Source organism: Camelus bactrianus, chromosome 4, assembly GCF_048773025.1.
Source record: "Camelus bactrianus isolate YW-2024 breed Bactrian camel chromosome 4, ASM4877302v1, whole genome shotgun sequence".
In the NCBI taxonomy this organism is placed as follows: Eukaryota; Metazoa; Chordata; class Mammalia; order Artiodactyla; family Camelidae; genus Camelus; species Camelus bactrianus.
Genome location: NC_133542.1, coordinates 21,950,669 through 21,965,572, shown reverse-complemented (window position 1 = coordinate 21,965,572; position 14,904 = coordinate 21,950,669). Strand labels below are relative to the sequence as shown.

The window sequence follows — 14,904 nt, the reverse complement described above, 5'->3', positions numbered from 1 at the left end:
TTGCAGCATCTCATGAAGAATTGCTAGGGATTTTAGGTGTGATATAGTGGAATAAAGAGGGACTGTGGTTTAAACCAGCAGTGGAAGGGAGAGGCTTGGAAAAAGTGGGTTTTAACTTTTAAAATGTAAATTTATTGCTCATTTTGTTGAGAAAATGTGACTGATAGATACTTACAGTGTTAGTAAGATTTAGGAAAATTATCTCTTTCAAACAACTTTAAATTTTGGATGATTCTTTCTTTCTTCTGCTCCTCTTTACCTGAGTACTTGGTCAATTCCACTCAGAGAAAAACATGGTGCTAAAAGGTCTAAGTTTATAGCTTCCAGATTATTAGTAAATTTTTGACATTGAATGAAAAGGACTTAAGATTTTAAGAGGAAATTCTTCAGTAATGAAAAAGTGGTCAGAAAACTTTTACCTAATAGTTCCCAGAGAGAGTGTGACATGTGTACATTTTGACCACAGAAGTTGTAATTTGGCAGCTGGAAGTGCTGTTTGGAGTAAAATGAAGGCCCACAACTTGTAAGTAGCCACTCTACAGAAGAAGCTGCATTTGTGCAGAGTAGAGGTACAAGATACTCCATAAAATTCTTTGTGTATTTATTTACTTCATGTCAGATTGTGGATATGAGTTAGATAACTGAGGAAGCTGAAATAAGAAAGTGTTCTTAGCTAAATTAAAATCTTTTCAAAACTTGGAAAATACTTGATTCAAGACTTACCCCCGAGACTTTTAACAAACCAATTACATTTCATTTTGACCACACAGTTCAGAGTCATAACTGTACTAAAATAGTTTCAGTATATATAAAATTAGTCTTTTTTAATAAAAGGGTTCTAGTGTAAAAGTGAGGCATGCTTGTAGATAATTGGAAAATGCAGAAATTTAGGGAAAAAAACTCCTACAGTACCATTACCTCACAACAAGTATTATATGTAATTTTGCGTATCTCCTTTTCGCTTAGATAGCCTCTCTCAGGGGTGGGCAAAGTGCCGCTGGTGGGCCAAATCTACTTCCCACCTGTTTTTATATAACTTGTGACCTAAGGATGGTTTTCACATTTTTTTAATGCTTGAAAAAAAATCAAAAGGGTAGTAATATTTCATGATGTGAAAAATATGTAAAATGCAAATTTCAGTGTTCATAAATACAGTGTTATTGGAACATGGCCATACATTTACATATATTGTCTATGGCTGCTTTTGGGCTACAACAGCAGAGTTTAGCAGTTGCAACAGAGAGCATATGGCCTGCAAAGCATAAAATATTTATCTGACCCTTTACAGAGAAAGGCTTCTGATCACTGGTCAAGCCAAAGCATTTGTCCATGTTATCCAGATGTTTATAACCATAAATTTTACAGCCACACAACATTCCATCAAGTGGCTCTTGTAAATGTACTTCTGTTGTTGAATATGGGATTATTTCCAATTTTTGTCTGTCTTTATTAATATTAGGAACTTAATCATAAATGGAATTGTTGGGTCAAATGATATTAACTGTTTCATTAAGACAGTTGCCAAGTTATAGTCCAAATGATTCTATCAATTTGTACAATCACTAGCAATTTATGAGTGCCTGTTTTATAATGCCTTTACTAGCATTCAGTATCATAATTTTTAAAATTCAATTTTGATTGACAATAAACATTTTACTTTACATTTCTGATTACTTTTGGGGGTTACCATATTTTTCCCACTTATTTATTAATCAGATGTATTTTGACTTTCATGAACTAGCAGTTGATAGCCTTTGTTCATGAATCATCAGTTTTAAAGGTAGAAAAACCATGGAAAGAAAATTTTGGACTTTCAAAGCTTTTTCTGCGTAATACACACTCCTATTTATCCCCCCCCCCCCTTTTTTTTTTTAAATTAAGTTTGATGTGATTCCCTTTTCAGTAAGAAAAAAAGATGTACACATGCATGTTTCTATATTTATACTTATTTTTAAATAGAAATGGGTTCTTTTTTATACACACATACACACTATTTTGAACCTTTTTTCACTTCTGCATATTCCTACATCAGTACCTACACATTTACCTCAATTTTTTAAATTGTTGTAGTCATACTTCACTTAAATAACACTGTTGATGGACCCTGTAGTTTCATTAAAAAAATGTTTTTCTGAAAGAATTCTTCAATGAATACGTCTGTATGCTTATCCTAGCAAACTTTTGTGAATGTAGCCATAGAAGAAATGCCTAGCAGTGGAATTTCTGGATCAAAGGCAGGTACAATTTAAATTGTGTCTTCCAGAAAGGTTGCACCAGCTTACATCCCTGCCTACAAGGTAGGAACTGGCCTGTTTCTCTCTCTTCTCAGCAGTAGATATCATTAGACATCTAAATTTTGGGCTATCTGGAAGGTAAGCTTTCATTGTCATGTTTCGTGTTGCATTTCTTTAATTATGAATGAGGTTTAGCTCTTTTTTCATGTTTATTGGCTATTGTATTTCTCTATTCCCCGCCCAAACAGCCAGTATGTATCTGAGACAGGGGCTGCCAATGGTTTCCTGATATCTGTTTTCTCTTTCTTTTCTAGTAATGGAACCTCTGAATATTACCTGGGCCATTCAGAGGGTGGAAAAAAGCTATATTTTTCAGACTCTCCTGAAACTAAGTTAGCCATGTGACTAAGTTCTGGCCGATGGGATGTAAGCAAAAGTATTCTGATTTGGGGAAGTGTCTTTAAATCTAAGTGGTACCACCTCCTTTGCTCTGTCCTTTTTCCTCCTGGCTAGAATGTAGGCAAAATGGCTGGAACTTGAGCAGCCATTTTGGATCCTGAGGTAGAAGCACATACTGAGGCTGTGGCACCCAAGATAGAAGCAGTCTGGATTCCTCATAGCTTCAAGTGGCCATATCAGAGAGAAATAAACTTCTGTCTTATTTAAGCCACTGACATTTTGAATTTTCTGTTACAACTAAACCCAGTATTAAAAAATACACTATCCTGAGCCTGTTTTCTAATTAGGTCCTTCTTTTTCTTGATATGCAAGAGCCATTTGTAAATTAAGAAAGTCACCCTATGGCTATGATGTGAGTCACATATATTTTTATCAGGTTATCATTTCAGTTTTGCAGTAGCTTTTTTCTATATAGTATGCTTAAGTTTTTATTTGTTCAGTTTTAGACCTTTGTAATATACTTGCGTGTATGGATGTACTCACATTTCAGATTGTCTTTGGGTTGTTTAAAATATATATATTTCTAAGATACAGGAAAAAATGGTCTCCTTGCATTTTCTGGCTATTTCTGGTATTCTCTACCATCAGATATATTAGAATTGCCAGGAAAGGAGCACACTGGGAGGACAGGGGAGTGAAGGAAAGTAGGCAAAGAAAGAACAAAAGCCATCTGGGAAAATTCTTTGACTCTTTTTCCAACCTCAGTCATGTCAGGAAATCTAAACATCCAAGAGAAGAAAATGGGAATTGTTATCTTGTCAGGCACAAGACATCTTTAAAGTAATTTAAAATTAAAGTTTAAATGTTCTAGTGTAATTTAAAGCTTCAGAGCTGAGTTTTTATCTCTGAATGTAACAACACGTAAGCTTCTTGGTGAAAGGGCTAGAACTTTTATTTTATATAAATGTCATAAAATCTTTATTTACTCTAATACAGGGATATTCAAATGTTGGACTGTAAGAAAATATGTTATCAAAAATACAAACATCTATTTTTAACCTTGAGTACAATCTGTATGCTTTTTTTAACTTTATTTGGGGGAGGGGGTACTTTATTTATTTTTAGAGGAGGTGTGGGGGATCAAAACCAGGACCTTGTGCATGCTAAACATGCGCTCTACCTCTTGAGCTATACCTTCCCCCCCCCATGTGCTTTTATTTTCCAGTTTCACAGATATTTGTTGAGCCCTTAATGTTTCTATGAAATAGCTCTGGATATAAATAAGCTGAAGGCTGTGTCTTCTTTGAGTGGCATGGGAAGGTAGTGGTCAAGCATAAGGGGAGAAGAATCATGGATCAAGAGTCACCAGGTGGTGCAGCGTGGGGCAGTGTATTCCACTCTTCTAGTTCCTCACCTGTAAAGTGAGGGTAACAGTGGTACCTTCTCATTGAGTGGTTGTGAGAATTGAGGTAACGCCTATAAAGCTAAACCTTGCACAGCGCCTGGCATATATGCTCAATGCATGTTAGCTCTAGTTAAAAATTTGGAATTTATTATCACTTGAGAAGAATAGAAAAAGAGGCAAAAGGAGCTACTGTATGTTATGCATTTTTGTGTATGTTATTTCACTTAATCTTTGTAACAACTCTATGAGGGATTATTCTTCCTATGCAGATACAGATAGGATGCAGACTCACACAGGTTAAGTAACTTGTCACGCTGATTATTAGTGTCTTCTCCCTCTCTGTTATGATTTGTTTCTGCCTCTATGATTGCCTTCCTATGTTAGTCTCTAGGTACCCAGGCCTCTTCAGTTGTTCCCCCTCTGTCTGGGAACTCCTTTACAGTGCTCCACTGACTCACATATCCCTTCCTAGCCTATCTTGACGTCACTGAGCTAAAGAGCCAAGCTGGTCTGTGCTAAGATTTAGTGACTTATGGAGAGAATGTTGTATAAAATGTTCTACAGGTTTGATATTAGTAACTAAAAATTAGAATTGATAACTACAAGGAATAAATAATTAATGATGTGGTAGCAAGTATGTGTGTGTGTGTATATATATATATATATACACATACATACATATATATATATATATACATGCATGCTCATATGTTTATGTATATACACACAAATATGCATATAGCAAGTATATATGTATTTATTTATCAGTTATATTTATATGTGTGTGTGGATAGATGTCTCAGGTACATAACTGAGCATTCCACAAGAGAAAATTATGTATATAAGTATTGCCAACTCTGATTGTGTGAGCTGCAGTGTCCTATGATGTCAGCACAGCAGAACTGGAAAATAGGCAGGTAACATTTGGTTAACTAACTTGAAGTATTTGGAAGGAAGAAAACTCTGTGATGTTGAGTACTGAGGCTCTAGTGGTGAGAACACATTAGGAGCTAAAGTAGAAATGGCGAGGGAGCCTCACTGTAAGGCCCTCTTGTGGGTACTCTGATTCCTTCATCAGTTTATGTGGAACTGCACACTCTACTTAAAATCAGTCAATAATTTACAGAGCTTAAAACATCATCATGGAGGTCGAAGTAATAAAAAATGTATCACAGAATTTAATTGAATGTAGCCACATCATCTAAACTGTGGCTAATTTTGTTATCTATTTGCCTTTTTTTAAAGAACCATATGCAGTATGTATTCCTTCCCCTTAAAAATGGTCCATCTATAGCCTCTCAAAATCTTAAGTATTATGTTTGGAAAACTCTGATTTCTGGGTTAATGTCACTGACAAAAGTTAGGCGTTAACCTTACATGTCATCATGGGTTGGAATCATGGTGGACCTGTAGAACATCAGAGCTGGAGAGAGCCTAGCTCTTCATTTCACAGGCCAGGGAAGTGAGACCTAGGAGGACTAGTTCACTTGCCCAAATAGCCCAGCTAGATTAGAACAGAACTGGGAAGAAAAACCATAGTCTTCTGACCCCTAGTCTAGTATTCTTTTCACCGTACTATGTGTCTAGCATAATCTCCTTGCAATACTATTCAGGCTTACTAAATCACATCACCCTTCATTTTTTGTAGTACTAGTTTCTAGAAGACTTAACTCGGTCATAAATGCTACACAGGAGGCAAATGGCTTAGTGTCATTGTTTCGAGAAGGCTAGGACTGCAAAGTGGCTTTGATTCATGTACAATTGTTGAGTCATTATCTTATTATTACACTAATATTTTATTTTTGTTGTTGAAAAAACACTCTTAGAAAACTAAGATATTAAAGCCTTGAAAACTGGTTAGTGGACATGTCTAATTAGTATATTTCGTTAGATTTTTTTAAATGCAGAAATGTAGTAGACACATTTTGTATAGTGAATAAATATTTTTAGCTGATGGGCTGTAACAGTTCAAATAGAATCATTTATAGCTTATTGAGTAAATGAAAGTGCCTCCATAAAGATTCACATGACACCTAGCTTTTATTTCAGGTAACTAATTTCTTTTTTAAAAATTGCTTTAATTTGGATTTATATGAGAGACTACCAGAACACCTCAGGAGTTTAAAAAGTAACTTAAATGACCACAGATTTAAAACATAAGATCAGATGGTGAATGTTAACTTTTAATGGTCTCTGATAAGAATTTATTTAATTGTCTTTTATTCTCTGTGTTACATTAAAAGTGTTATGATATATTTCTGAGTCTTATTTGTAGCAAGAAAAGTAGTTTATATTTACTTGTTATTTTAACATGCCATTTTGAAATCAAGATTTCACCAGAAATTTTGATGGTTTGTTTTTAAGCTGTTAAGTGACTTATAATCAAATTTTATCCCATTTCATGAAAAAGATTATTTTATAGCAGTGTATGAAGTACAGTAAATGACTTCAGTGACAGAAAAAAATGTTTTCATTTACACAAAAGTAAGTCTGTTTACTTGATGGAGTGCCTACCTTTTGAGGGGTACAAGTCTGAAGGAATCTCTTTTTTTGTAGGTTATTTCCTATGTTTAGGACGTAACGTTGGAAGATAGTATACAAAAAGTGAGACTCTGATTTGAAATACTAGAGAAATACTCAGTACCCCATTTCAGGTTATTTAGTCATAAAACGTTATATTAGATTTAAAAAATACTTTCAGAAAACACAGTGGAAAATAGACATATGAAAAAGTAAAATGAGAAAAGGCAAAAGAGGGGCCCTTTTGTAGACTGCCAAGATCCGCGTAAGATATTAAGGGGAAGTGAGCAGTTCCATAAAAGATGACTTTGCTAATGTGTTAGGTTGATAGAATCATAAGAACAAAAAAGGAAGTACAGAACATAGATTTAGGTAAATTACATGTTTATGTAACATTGCAAAGCAGGAGTGATTGGTCAGTTTGGCACCGTTACCTGTCTCACGGCTAAAGCATCAGGAAGAAGATACCCTCAGGGAAGAGCTGACCATCTTGCTCTGATTCTGCACGCCCCTCCCTTTGCACGTATAGTTGTCTCAGACCAGAACTTGAAATATAAAGATGTAACAACAAACTTTTGAAGTCTTGCCTGACGATATTCTTTTTTCATAATAAACAATACGATTGCTCTGAGTTTTATTATGAAGACAGTCATGCCCCACCATCTGCTGCTGTTTCAGTATTCCTCTTACCCCCGGGTCTGAGTTGGTAGATGACATTGTAGTCTTTACAGCAGCAAAATCGATCAAGTAATAACACTACCAATTCAGACAACTGGCTTAAAAAAAAAAATCACATAAGGTGGTTCTAGCAGCAGGAAAAGTGCAGGAGTCTACATCTCCAGACTCCGATGTAATGAGATGCCCCTTCTCAGGTTCTGAACTAATATGCTCAGGCCCAGCATTAAGGTTCTGCAAGTAAAACCTCATCAGTGCTGCTAATCAGAGTCAACACATGACCTCGGGAGTTCTTTTCCTTCCATAAGGATAAGCTAAATCCTCTCCTTCATAGAGTCATTCAAGTGGCCATTTTAGGTGTTTTTCTTTTTCTTTTTCTTTTTTTTTTTTAACTTCCAGCATAAAAAGAGATGATTTCCGTCAGCTGTAGGCTTGCAGTGGAGTATCAAGAAATCAAAAGAACAGAGATCAAAGAAAATTGCTGAACTAGGTGTTAGATGCAGTCATTGATTTTTCTTCAGTTGTAGTTTAAAAAAATCCACAAAAATGGTAACACATACAAGTGAATTTCTAATACTCTCCTAAAGCCAGAGATAGCTTCCCTCTTGTTTTCACATGTAGAAATGGTTTTGTATAACATGACATAATAAAGCAGATCCTTAGAGTTAACGCTATTTTGTTGTCAAAACCATAGGAGAATCTACCAAAAAGATGTTTTTCTAAAAACCTCTGCAATGTAAAATGTGGTTTGTAGTGGAGACATTCATGACTAGACTTATTATCTCAGCAACATTTATTTGCTGGAAATATGGAAAACTCTGACGTACAATTGATCACTATTTTCCTGCTACCTATAAATGCCACAAAATAATAGCTATCTGCTTTACTGGTAAGACTTCTTTTAGGTTAACTATTAGCTCCTGATTACTGATGTTACTTAAGGCTTAAATATATAGCTTCATCAAAATATTAATTCTGTTTTCAAGTACTTCATGAGTGTGTAGATTTCTTAAGTTTGATTTCCATTAGTTTCTGGCTAGTCATAATGTTTTAAAATATGTGACAGATTGTTTTCATGTTGCAGTTCCATATTTTGTGCATGATTTCCAAATACTTATAACAGTCTTTATTAAAACATGGTGGTGGCGGTCAGAATGGCCATCATTGAAAGAGTCCACAAATGATAAATGCTGGAGAGGGGGTGGAGAAAAGGCAACCCTCCTACTCTGTTAGTAAGAATGTTATCTGGTGCAGCCAGCCACAATGGAAAATAGTATCAAGTTTCCTTATAAAACTAAAATTAGAGTTACCACATGATCCAGCAATCCCCTTCCTGGCATATATCCGAAGAAAACTCTTAATTCAGAAAGATACTTGCAATGTTCAGAGCAGCAGCGTTTACAGTAGCCAAGACATGGAAGCAACTAAATGTCCATTGACAGATGACTGGATAAAGAAGATGTGAAACAATGGAATACTACTACTCGTTGATAAAAAAGAATGAACTAATGCCATTTGCAGCAACAAGGATGGACCTAGAGATTATCATACCAAGTGAAGTAAGTCAGACAGAGAAAGACGAATCATATGGTATCACTTCAGTGTGGAATCTAAAATGTGATACAAATGTACTTATTTATAAAACAAAAACAAACTCATAGACATAGAAAACCAACTTCTGGTTACCAAAGGGGAAAGGGCAGGGAGGGATAAATTAAGAGTTTGGGATTACCAGATACAAACTACTATACATAAAATAGATAAATAACAAGGTCCTACTGTACAGCACAGGGAACTATATTCAGTATCTTGTAATAACCTATAATGAAAAAGAATATGAAAAAGGTTATATATGTATAACTGAATCACTTTGCAGTACACCAGAAACTAACACAACATTATAAAATAACTATACTTCAATTTAAAAAAACAAAAGAAATATAGGGTGGTGGCAATATTACTAAAGGTAAAGACAAAAAGTTCATCTCACTGGCATATTATATCTCAGTGTACTATTTCCTAGAAGGCAGCAGGATTGACTTATTTTTCTTTGTGCTATGCTGTTCAATTAAATAAATCATGCTGATAACTTAAAAACGTAAATATCCATAGTTCATTTTCTGAGCAGTCTAATCTGCCAATTATATAGTATATATTATGTAGCATAAGGAAATGAACATAATAAGCATTGGTTTCTGCAATTTGCCAGGGAATGGAAGCAGAGGTAAAAAATGCCTGATTGTATTGACTCTGATTCAGTACCTTTATAAAAGTTTTATACAAAGTTTTAGTGTTCAGTGTTTAGGCAAACTCCTGATGTCCTGACAAGTTTATGACAGAGAACAAATAAGCGGTTCAGTCACAACTTGGGAAATAATTTAATATTTATGTATTATCATATAGATTATTTAAATGGCAATTTCCACCCCATTTCATATTACAGTTATTCTTAGTCCATTTCTCTGCTTATGGTTTTGGACTCTGATTAAGAGTTTTCAATTCCATATTTATTATTCTTTTCTTTTTTATATCATAGACAGGATCACGAGACCATTCAAATCTCTCCCTTCCTTCAAGACCTGCTCTTCCTGCTGACACAATTGATGTTGGGGATTTTTTGCCATTGAAAGCTGAACTTGATACAACTTACACTTTCTTAAAGGAGACACGTATAAATCCTGCACCCCTGGCATCATCTCAGTCCTCTCCAGGGACTGCATCTGCTATTGCCAAGAGACCAACTCAGATTGGATTATGACTTTATGAAATAAAAAAGATGCAGGAAGAGTTAACAGTACAATTATAATTGTTTTGAAGGGGGATTTTCTTATCAGTTGAATTCTGTTTCAGCACAAGGGGCAGTGGGTTTTAAAAAATTGTGTGATATCTTGATGTGTGCAGGTACCTGTGTGTTTCCTTGAATAATGAAATAACCAACTTTTTTTCCCCTCTAAGTTTTATTTATTATCACAGTTGCTCATTTTTATGTAACATATTTTTAAATGTTAAAGAATGACACATTTTGGGTAATTTCCCTCAGACTTAAAAAAATCAATAAGCCATTTTAGTCTCTATCTATCAAAGTTGTTTCATACTTGTCTATTTTAAAGCAGGACTGCAATACTTTAATAGGATTGAGAGAGCTATTTGAAATGTATGCCAATGATTCCTGTCATTTCATGGCAGCCCTGCCATGGTTCACTGAGCCCCCTCTTCTCTCTTGTCAGCTCAACTGAAGACAAGCATTTAGTTGCAAACTTTAAGCAGGTTGTGCAAAACAGAAATGATGTGACTGCTTCTCCTCCTGCACAATAATGTCACTCCTGGTCAATGTGAGAAGGTCAGGTTGCTCCTTGTAAAGCTACATGATACCACTTGCCCATTTGAACAAGTTAAGTTAACTGCTGAATCTGGTCCCTGCAGGCATTGAAAACGCATACTTTTTATCAAGTGTGCATTTGATAAGAAAGTAGAGCAATTGTGCGGAGAAGATTTCTGTGGTGTGTTTAGGCACTTTTTAAGGACAGTTCCCACACCAGTATAGCAGGTAATGTATTTAGTATAAGCTGAAAAACTTCAAGGTAATGGCTGTTTTGACCTTCAAAATAGACTCCTTTTTTGTTTTTGTTGTTGGTAGGACCCAAGAGTGACGCCCATCTTTGATGCTGACAGAATTTAAAACAAGGCCATTGCCCTGCATTTTCTGCCTTGTAGCACACAAAAGTAAAATTGTATGTCAGGCCGAGATGTCGGGGAGCTGACAAGATGCCCCAGTGACATTTCAGCTAGAAAGAGCAAGTGTCTTGCAACCAAGTGGTCAAATATCAAATAATAGGTCAAGCAGGAAGGAGCTGAGTTCTAACCACAAAGAGGTTTCTGGTAACTTACTTGACAAGCTTTTGGGAGCTTTGTGGCTTGACAAAGTGATGTTCTGTTGGGTATCGCTAGACAGACTGTTCTTTATCGCCTTCAGAAGATCAGACATTGACATTGATTAAACTCCTTAACCCTTAAAGGTTAAATCTTTGCAGTTTGCATCATGGTAAGTGAGAAACAAAAGAATATTTGTAATATGTATTTGTTTCTGTATTAATCTTTTAACTCCCCAGTGATACTAACTTCTGGTGTGAACTGTACTTTTTGACAGAGTTTTGACATAAAATTCATATTTTATATGATTTTTCATTATGGAGTTCTTCATTATGGATACATTGGAAAATAATAGTATGTATTATGGAATCTATATTGTCTTAATTTTACAGTGGCATTTGATTCAAATATACCCAACTTCTAGGAATTTTTTAATTGATCTTGGTGCATAAAATTGGTATACTAACTCTTAATGTTATTAGCCAAATTAACCAAGTAATTTTACTTCACATAAACAGCTTTCTAAGGATTTATAAAAAGCTTATTATATTGGCCCAGTACTATGAGAAACAGCATTCTGCTACACAGTATGACAGTAACAGTGCTATGTTACCTTGGATGGTATAAATCACTTGGTGTTCTTTTTATTAACCATTCTGGGTTTTGAGTATTAAAGAATATGCCCTGTGTAATGTAATGTAACATGTATGAAATTCAACTTACAAATTTATTGTAATACAGAAAACGCTATTGATTGTTCTCATATAGATCATAGAATAATTTCTGCACATTTCAAAATAGTCTCTTCTGCCATTCCATGCAATGATTAAGGTATTCTCTATATTGAAATCAAATACAGCTTTTTAGTCCGTTGACATCATTGAGCTTCCAGTTCTCACACTGTAGGAAAACAGTGTTACCTTATATTACTTACACGTTTGGTTTGTGTGTGTGTGTTTGTGTTGACTCTGTTTCCAGATTCTACTAATTTAAGGGGGACGGACACCTTTGTAAACGTTGCCTTGGACAGACCTTGGTCTTCTTGCATTAATTTTGCAATCTGTTAATGGGATAACACCAGAAATAAATACATATGTCTCTCCATATATGTGAGTATCTGATTTTACAGATAGATTTTATTCAATAAATTCTGAACTATAAATTCAAGAAGGTTATTAAATCAAATCAAAGCATGTCACATTTATAACCAACTGGACGCTGAAGGCCACAGAGACTGAAGGATGGGCCTTCTGAGTGATCGTTAGTATTCACTACCAAATATAGTAATTTTTATACTTTATGCTTTTTTTCCCAGAAGTCAGACCCAGCAGGAGGAGAAGATTTAATGACGTATCCTATAGAGATCTGAGAAATTCTAGACTGCTTTCGAGCACCTCTGTGACCACTCGCTGCATATTTGAGATCTGTGTTGTGTTGGCAAGGATGGTTGCTCTATCAGCTTCTTTACTTCCTTGAGAGTGATGTATGAAGTAGACTTTTCTCAGGAGAACAACTTCAAGTATTTTTGGAGGGGAAAGGAAGTTTTACTTTACACCTTAGTGTGTGGATTTTCTTACCTTCCGTGATCTAGAAAAATACCTGTATCATCCATCACTTTCAAGGGGATTCTTAAAGTTATTGTTTTGATTCCGAAGTCACACTTACTTATGGAGGCTTTGCAAGCATTTGTAGCATAAACATTTGAGAATGATAAAACACAACTGCAGAGAGGTGTAGGAAATTGGGAGAATTGCCAGGTCAACGATTATTTAATGACATGGGTAAATAACCTTGTAAATAGTAGAATGGTGTTAATTTACCAAATGTCTGACTCTTATTAAACTTGACAGCACTATTTATTTCACATTTATAGTATGTACTGCTATCATGTACTTAATGAGATCATTCCTATTTTCGTGTTACTTGATTTACCAGTTATATCTGAATTCATTCTATAGAAAATACTGGACAGTGGTAAATTGATCTTAGTATTTTACTGTACATTTTTTATGGGCAAGTTTTCTAATGTAAAAGTGGAAAGTAACTGGTATTTATTGGGGAACTCTTCTATGCCAGCTATTATAGAAAAACTCTAATGTTCTCAAAATAAGCCTATTAGGTATTTGCATCACATCTTATAGATGAATAACTGAGCATCTAAAATATTAAGCATTTGACTACCTAAGATCACACAGAACCTAATAATTAGTAAGCCCAGCGCTGTAACTCCAAAGCCCGCATTATTTCCACCTTGCTAGGCCTGACTTCCAGAATTAATAGTTTCTAAAAAGGACAAATTAAAAAAAAAAATTCCCAACTAGTTAGGAATAATTTTCAGAAGTGTGTTTGGTTTGAAATCTAGATTACTTATGCACTGATTAGATAAAACAAAATGAAACACACCCATCCATCTATATGACTAATAATGGGAAGAATAGTGATGTTTGTACCTATCTTTCAGAGGAACCAGCACCCTTTACTATGTTGCCCAGTGTCTCTAGCTTGGGCTGAGAGACTACGTGGATAGTCTAAGGACAGACCCTGGGTTGAAAGATATTAGTAGTAAGCCAGCCTGACCAAGCTGTAACTTCCCAATGGAAAACAATCACATATGCTGAGTAAAGCTAATCAAGAAAGTAAATTTACATAATTTACTTTATGTAAATCCTAGGATGGAGATGGGATTTTAATATATATTTTTGGATGAATGTGGTAGACTGAATAATGACCCCAAAGATATCCCCGTCCTAATCCCTGGAACCTGTGAATGTTACCTAATTATGGCAAAAGGGACTTAGCAGATGTGAGTAAATTAAGGACCTTGAGATGGGGAAATTATCCTGGATAATCTAAGTGGGCCCTAAATGCCATCACAAATGTCCTTATAGGAAAGGGAAGCAGAGGCTTGACTACAGAGAGAAAAAGGCGATGTGGCAATGGCAGCAGAGATTCGAGCTATGCAATTTGAAGATGGAGGACAGGGCCAGACGCTGAGGACACAGGTGCTGCCAGAAGCTGAAAAAGGCAGAGAAACAGATTCTCCTCTCAAAGGTCCAGAAAGGTAAGAGAATAAACTTATGTTGTTTTAAGCCACAGGTTTGTAGTAATTTGTTACAGCAGCCATGGGAAACTAATACAACCAGTAAATTTTGAATGTTTTTTTGAGACTTTAATACATTAATCTTTTAATATTTTCTTTCTTTTTTTTTATTGAAGTATAGTCAGTTACAATGTGTTAATTTCTGGTGTACAGCACAACGTCCTAGTCATGCATATACATACATATATTTATTTTCATATTCTTTTTCATTTTAATATTTTCTAACAGAAAAATCATTTCTTTTAAATTATCCTGATCAATTGCCTTCATAACTTGAAATTCACGTTTTTTAGGTTTCCATTTTATATTCCTGGCTTCTGAATATAATAAACAGCGATGGTCTGATTGGGACATTTAGTCACATTCTGTTGCCATCATTTTGATAATTTTTTAATTCACTTGTGATTTCATTGTGTATTTTAATGTCTACAGTTTTAAAAGGACATTATGCTTTAAATTATTGTTTATCTTAAAGGTCTATTGTTTTTATTTGATTCCCCTTCTATTGGCATATTTTTATTGCTTTCTTACAAAGGAAATTCAAACTTGAAAGAATTTATGTTAATCATAGCTTCGAGTAATGATTTGGTAGGTTCCAGTCTTTTTTCGTTGGTTGTTTAGCATTCAGTTGTGGTTTCATTGTAGTCACGAGGATAGGCAATCTCGTGGTCCTACCACTCCGCTGTCTCGACCGGAAACCT

The 14,904-nt window shown here is 35.0% G+C and overlaps 1 protein-coding gene across 13 annotated transcripts in view; it reads left to right on the top strand.

Annotated features, from left to right (window-relative positions):
- CCDC171 (coiled-coil domain containing 171) overlaps positions 1-14,904 on the top strand; it is a 388,533-nt gene that overhangs the window by 260,213 nt on the left and 113,416 nt on the right. For 10 of the 13 annotated variants that reach the window (XM_074361538.1, XM_074361540.1, XM_074361545.1 and 7 more), the window contains 2 exons: positions 9,770-12,212; positions 13,992-14,164. The exons of 1 other annotated variant lie outside the window; for it this stretch is intronic. In XM_074361538.1, coding sequence (XP_074217639.1) covers positions 9,770-9,991 — 222 coding nt within the window. In that variant the 3' untranslated portion in view covers positions 9,992-12,212; positions 13,992-14,164. The remainder of the gene's footprint in view (positions 1-9,769; positions 12,213-13,991; positions 14,165-14,904) is intronic. 2 more of the 13 variants (XM_074361543.1, XM_074361542.1) reach the window with 2 other exon arrangements.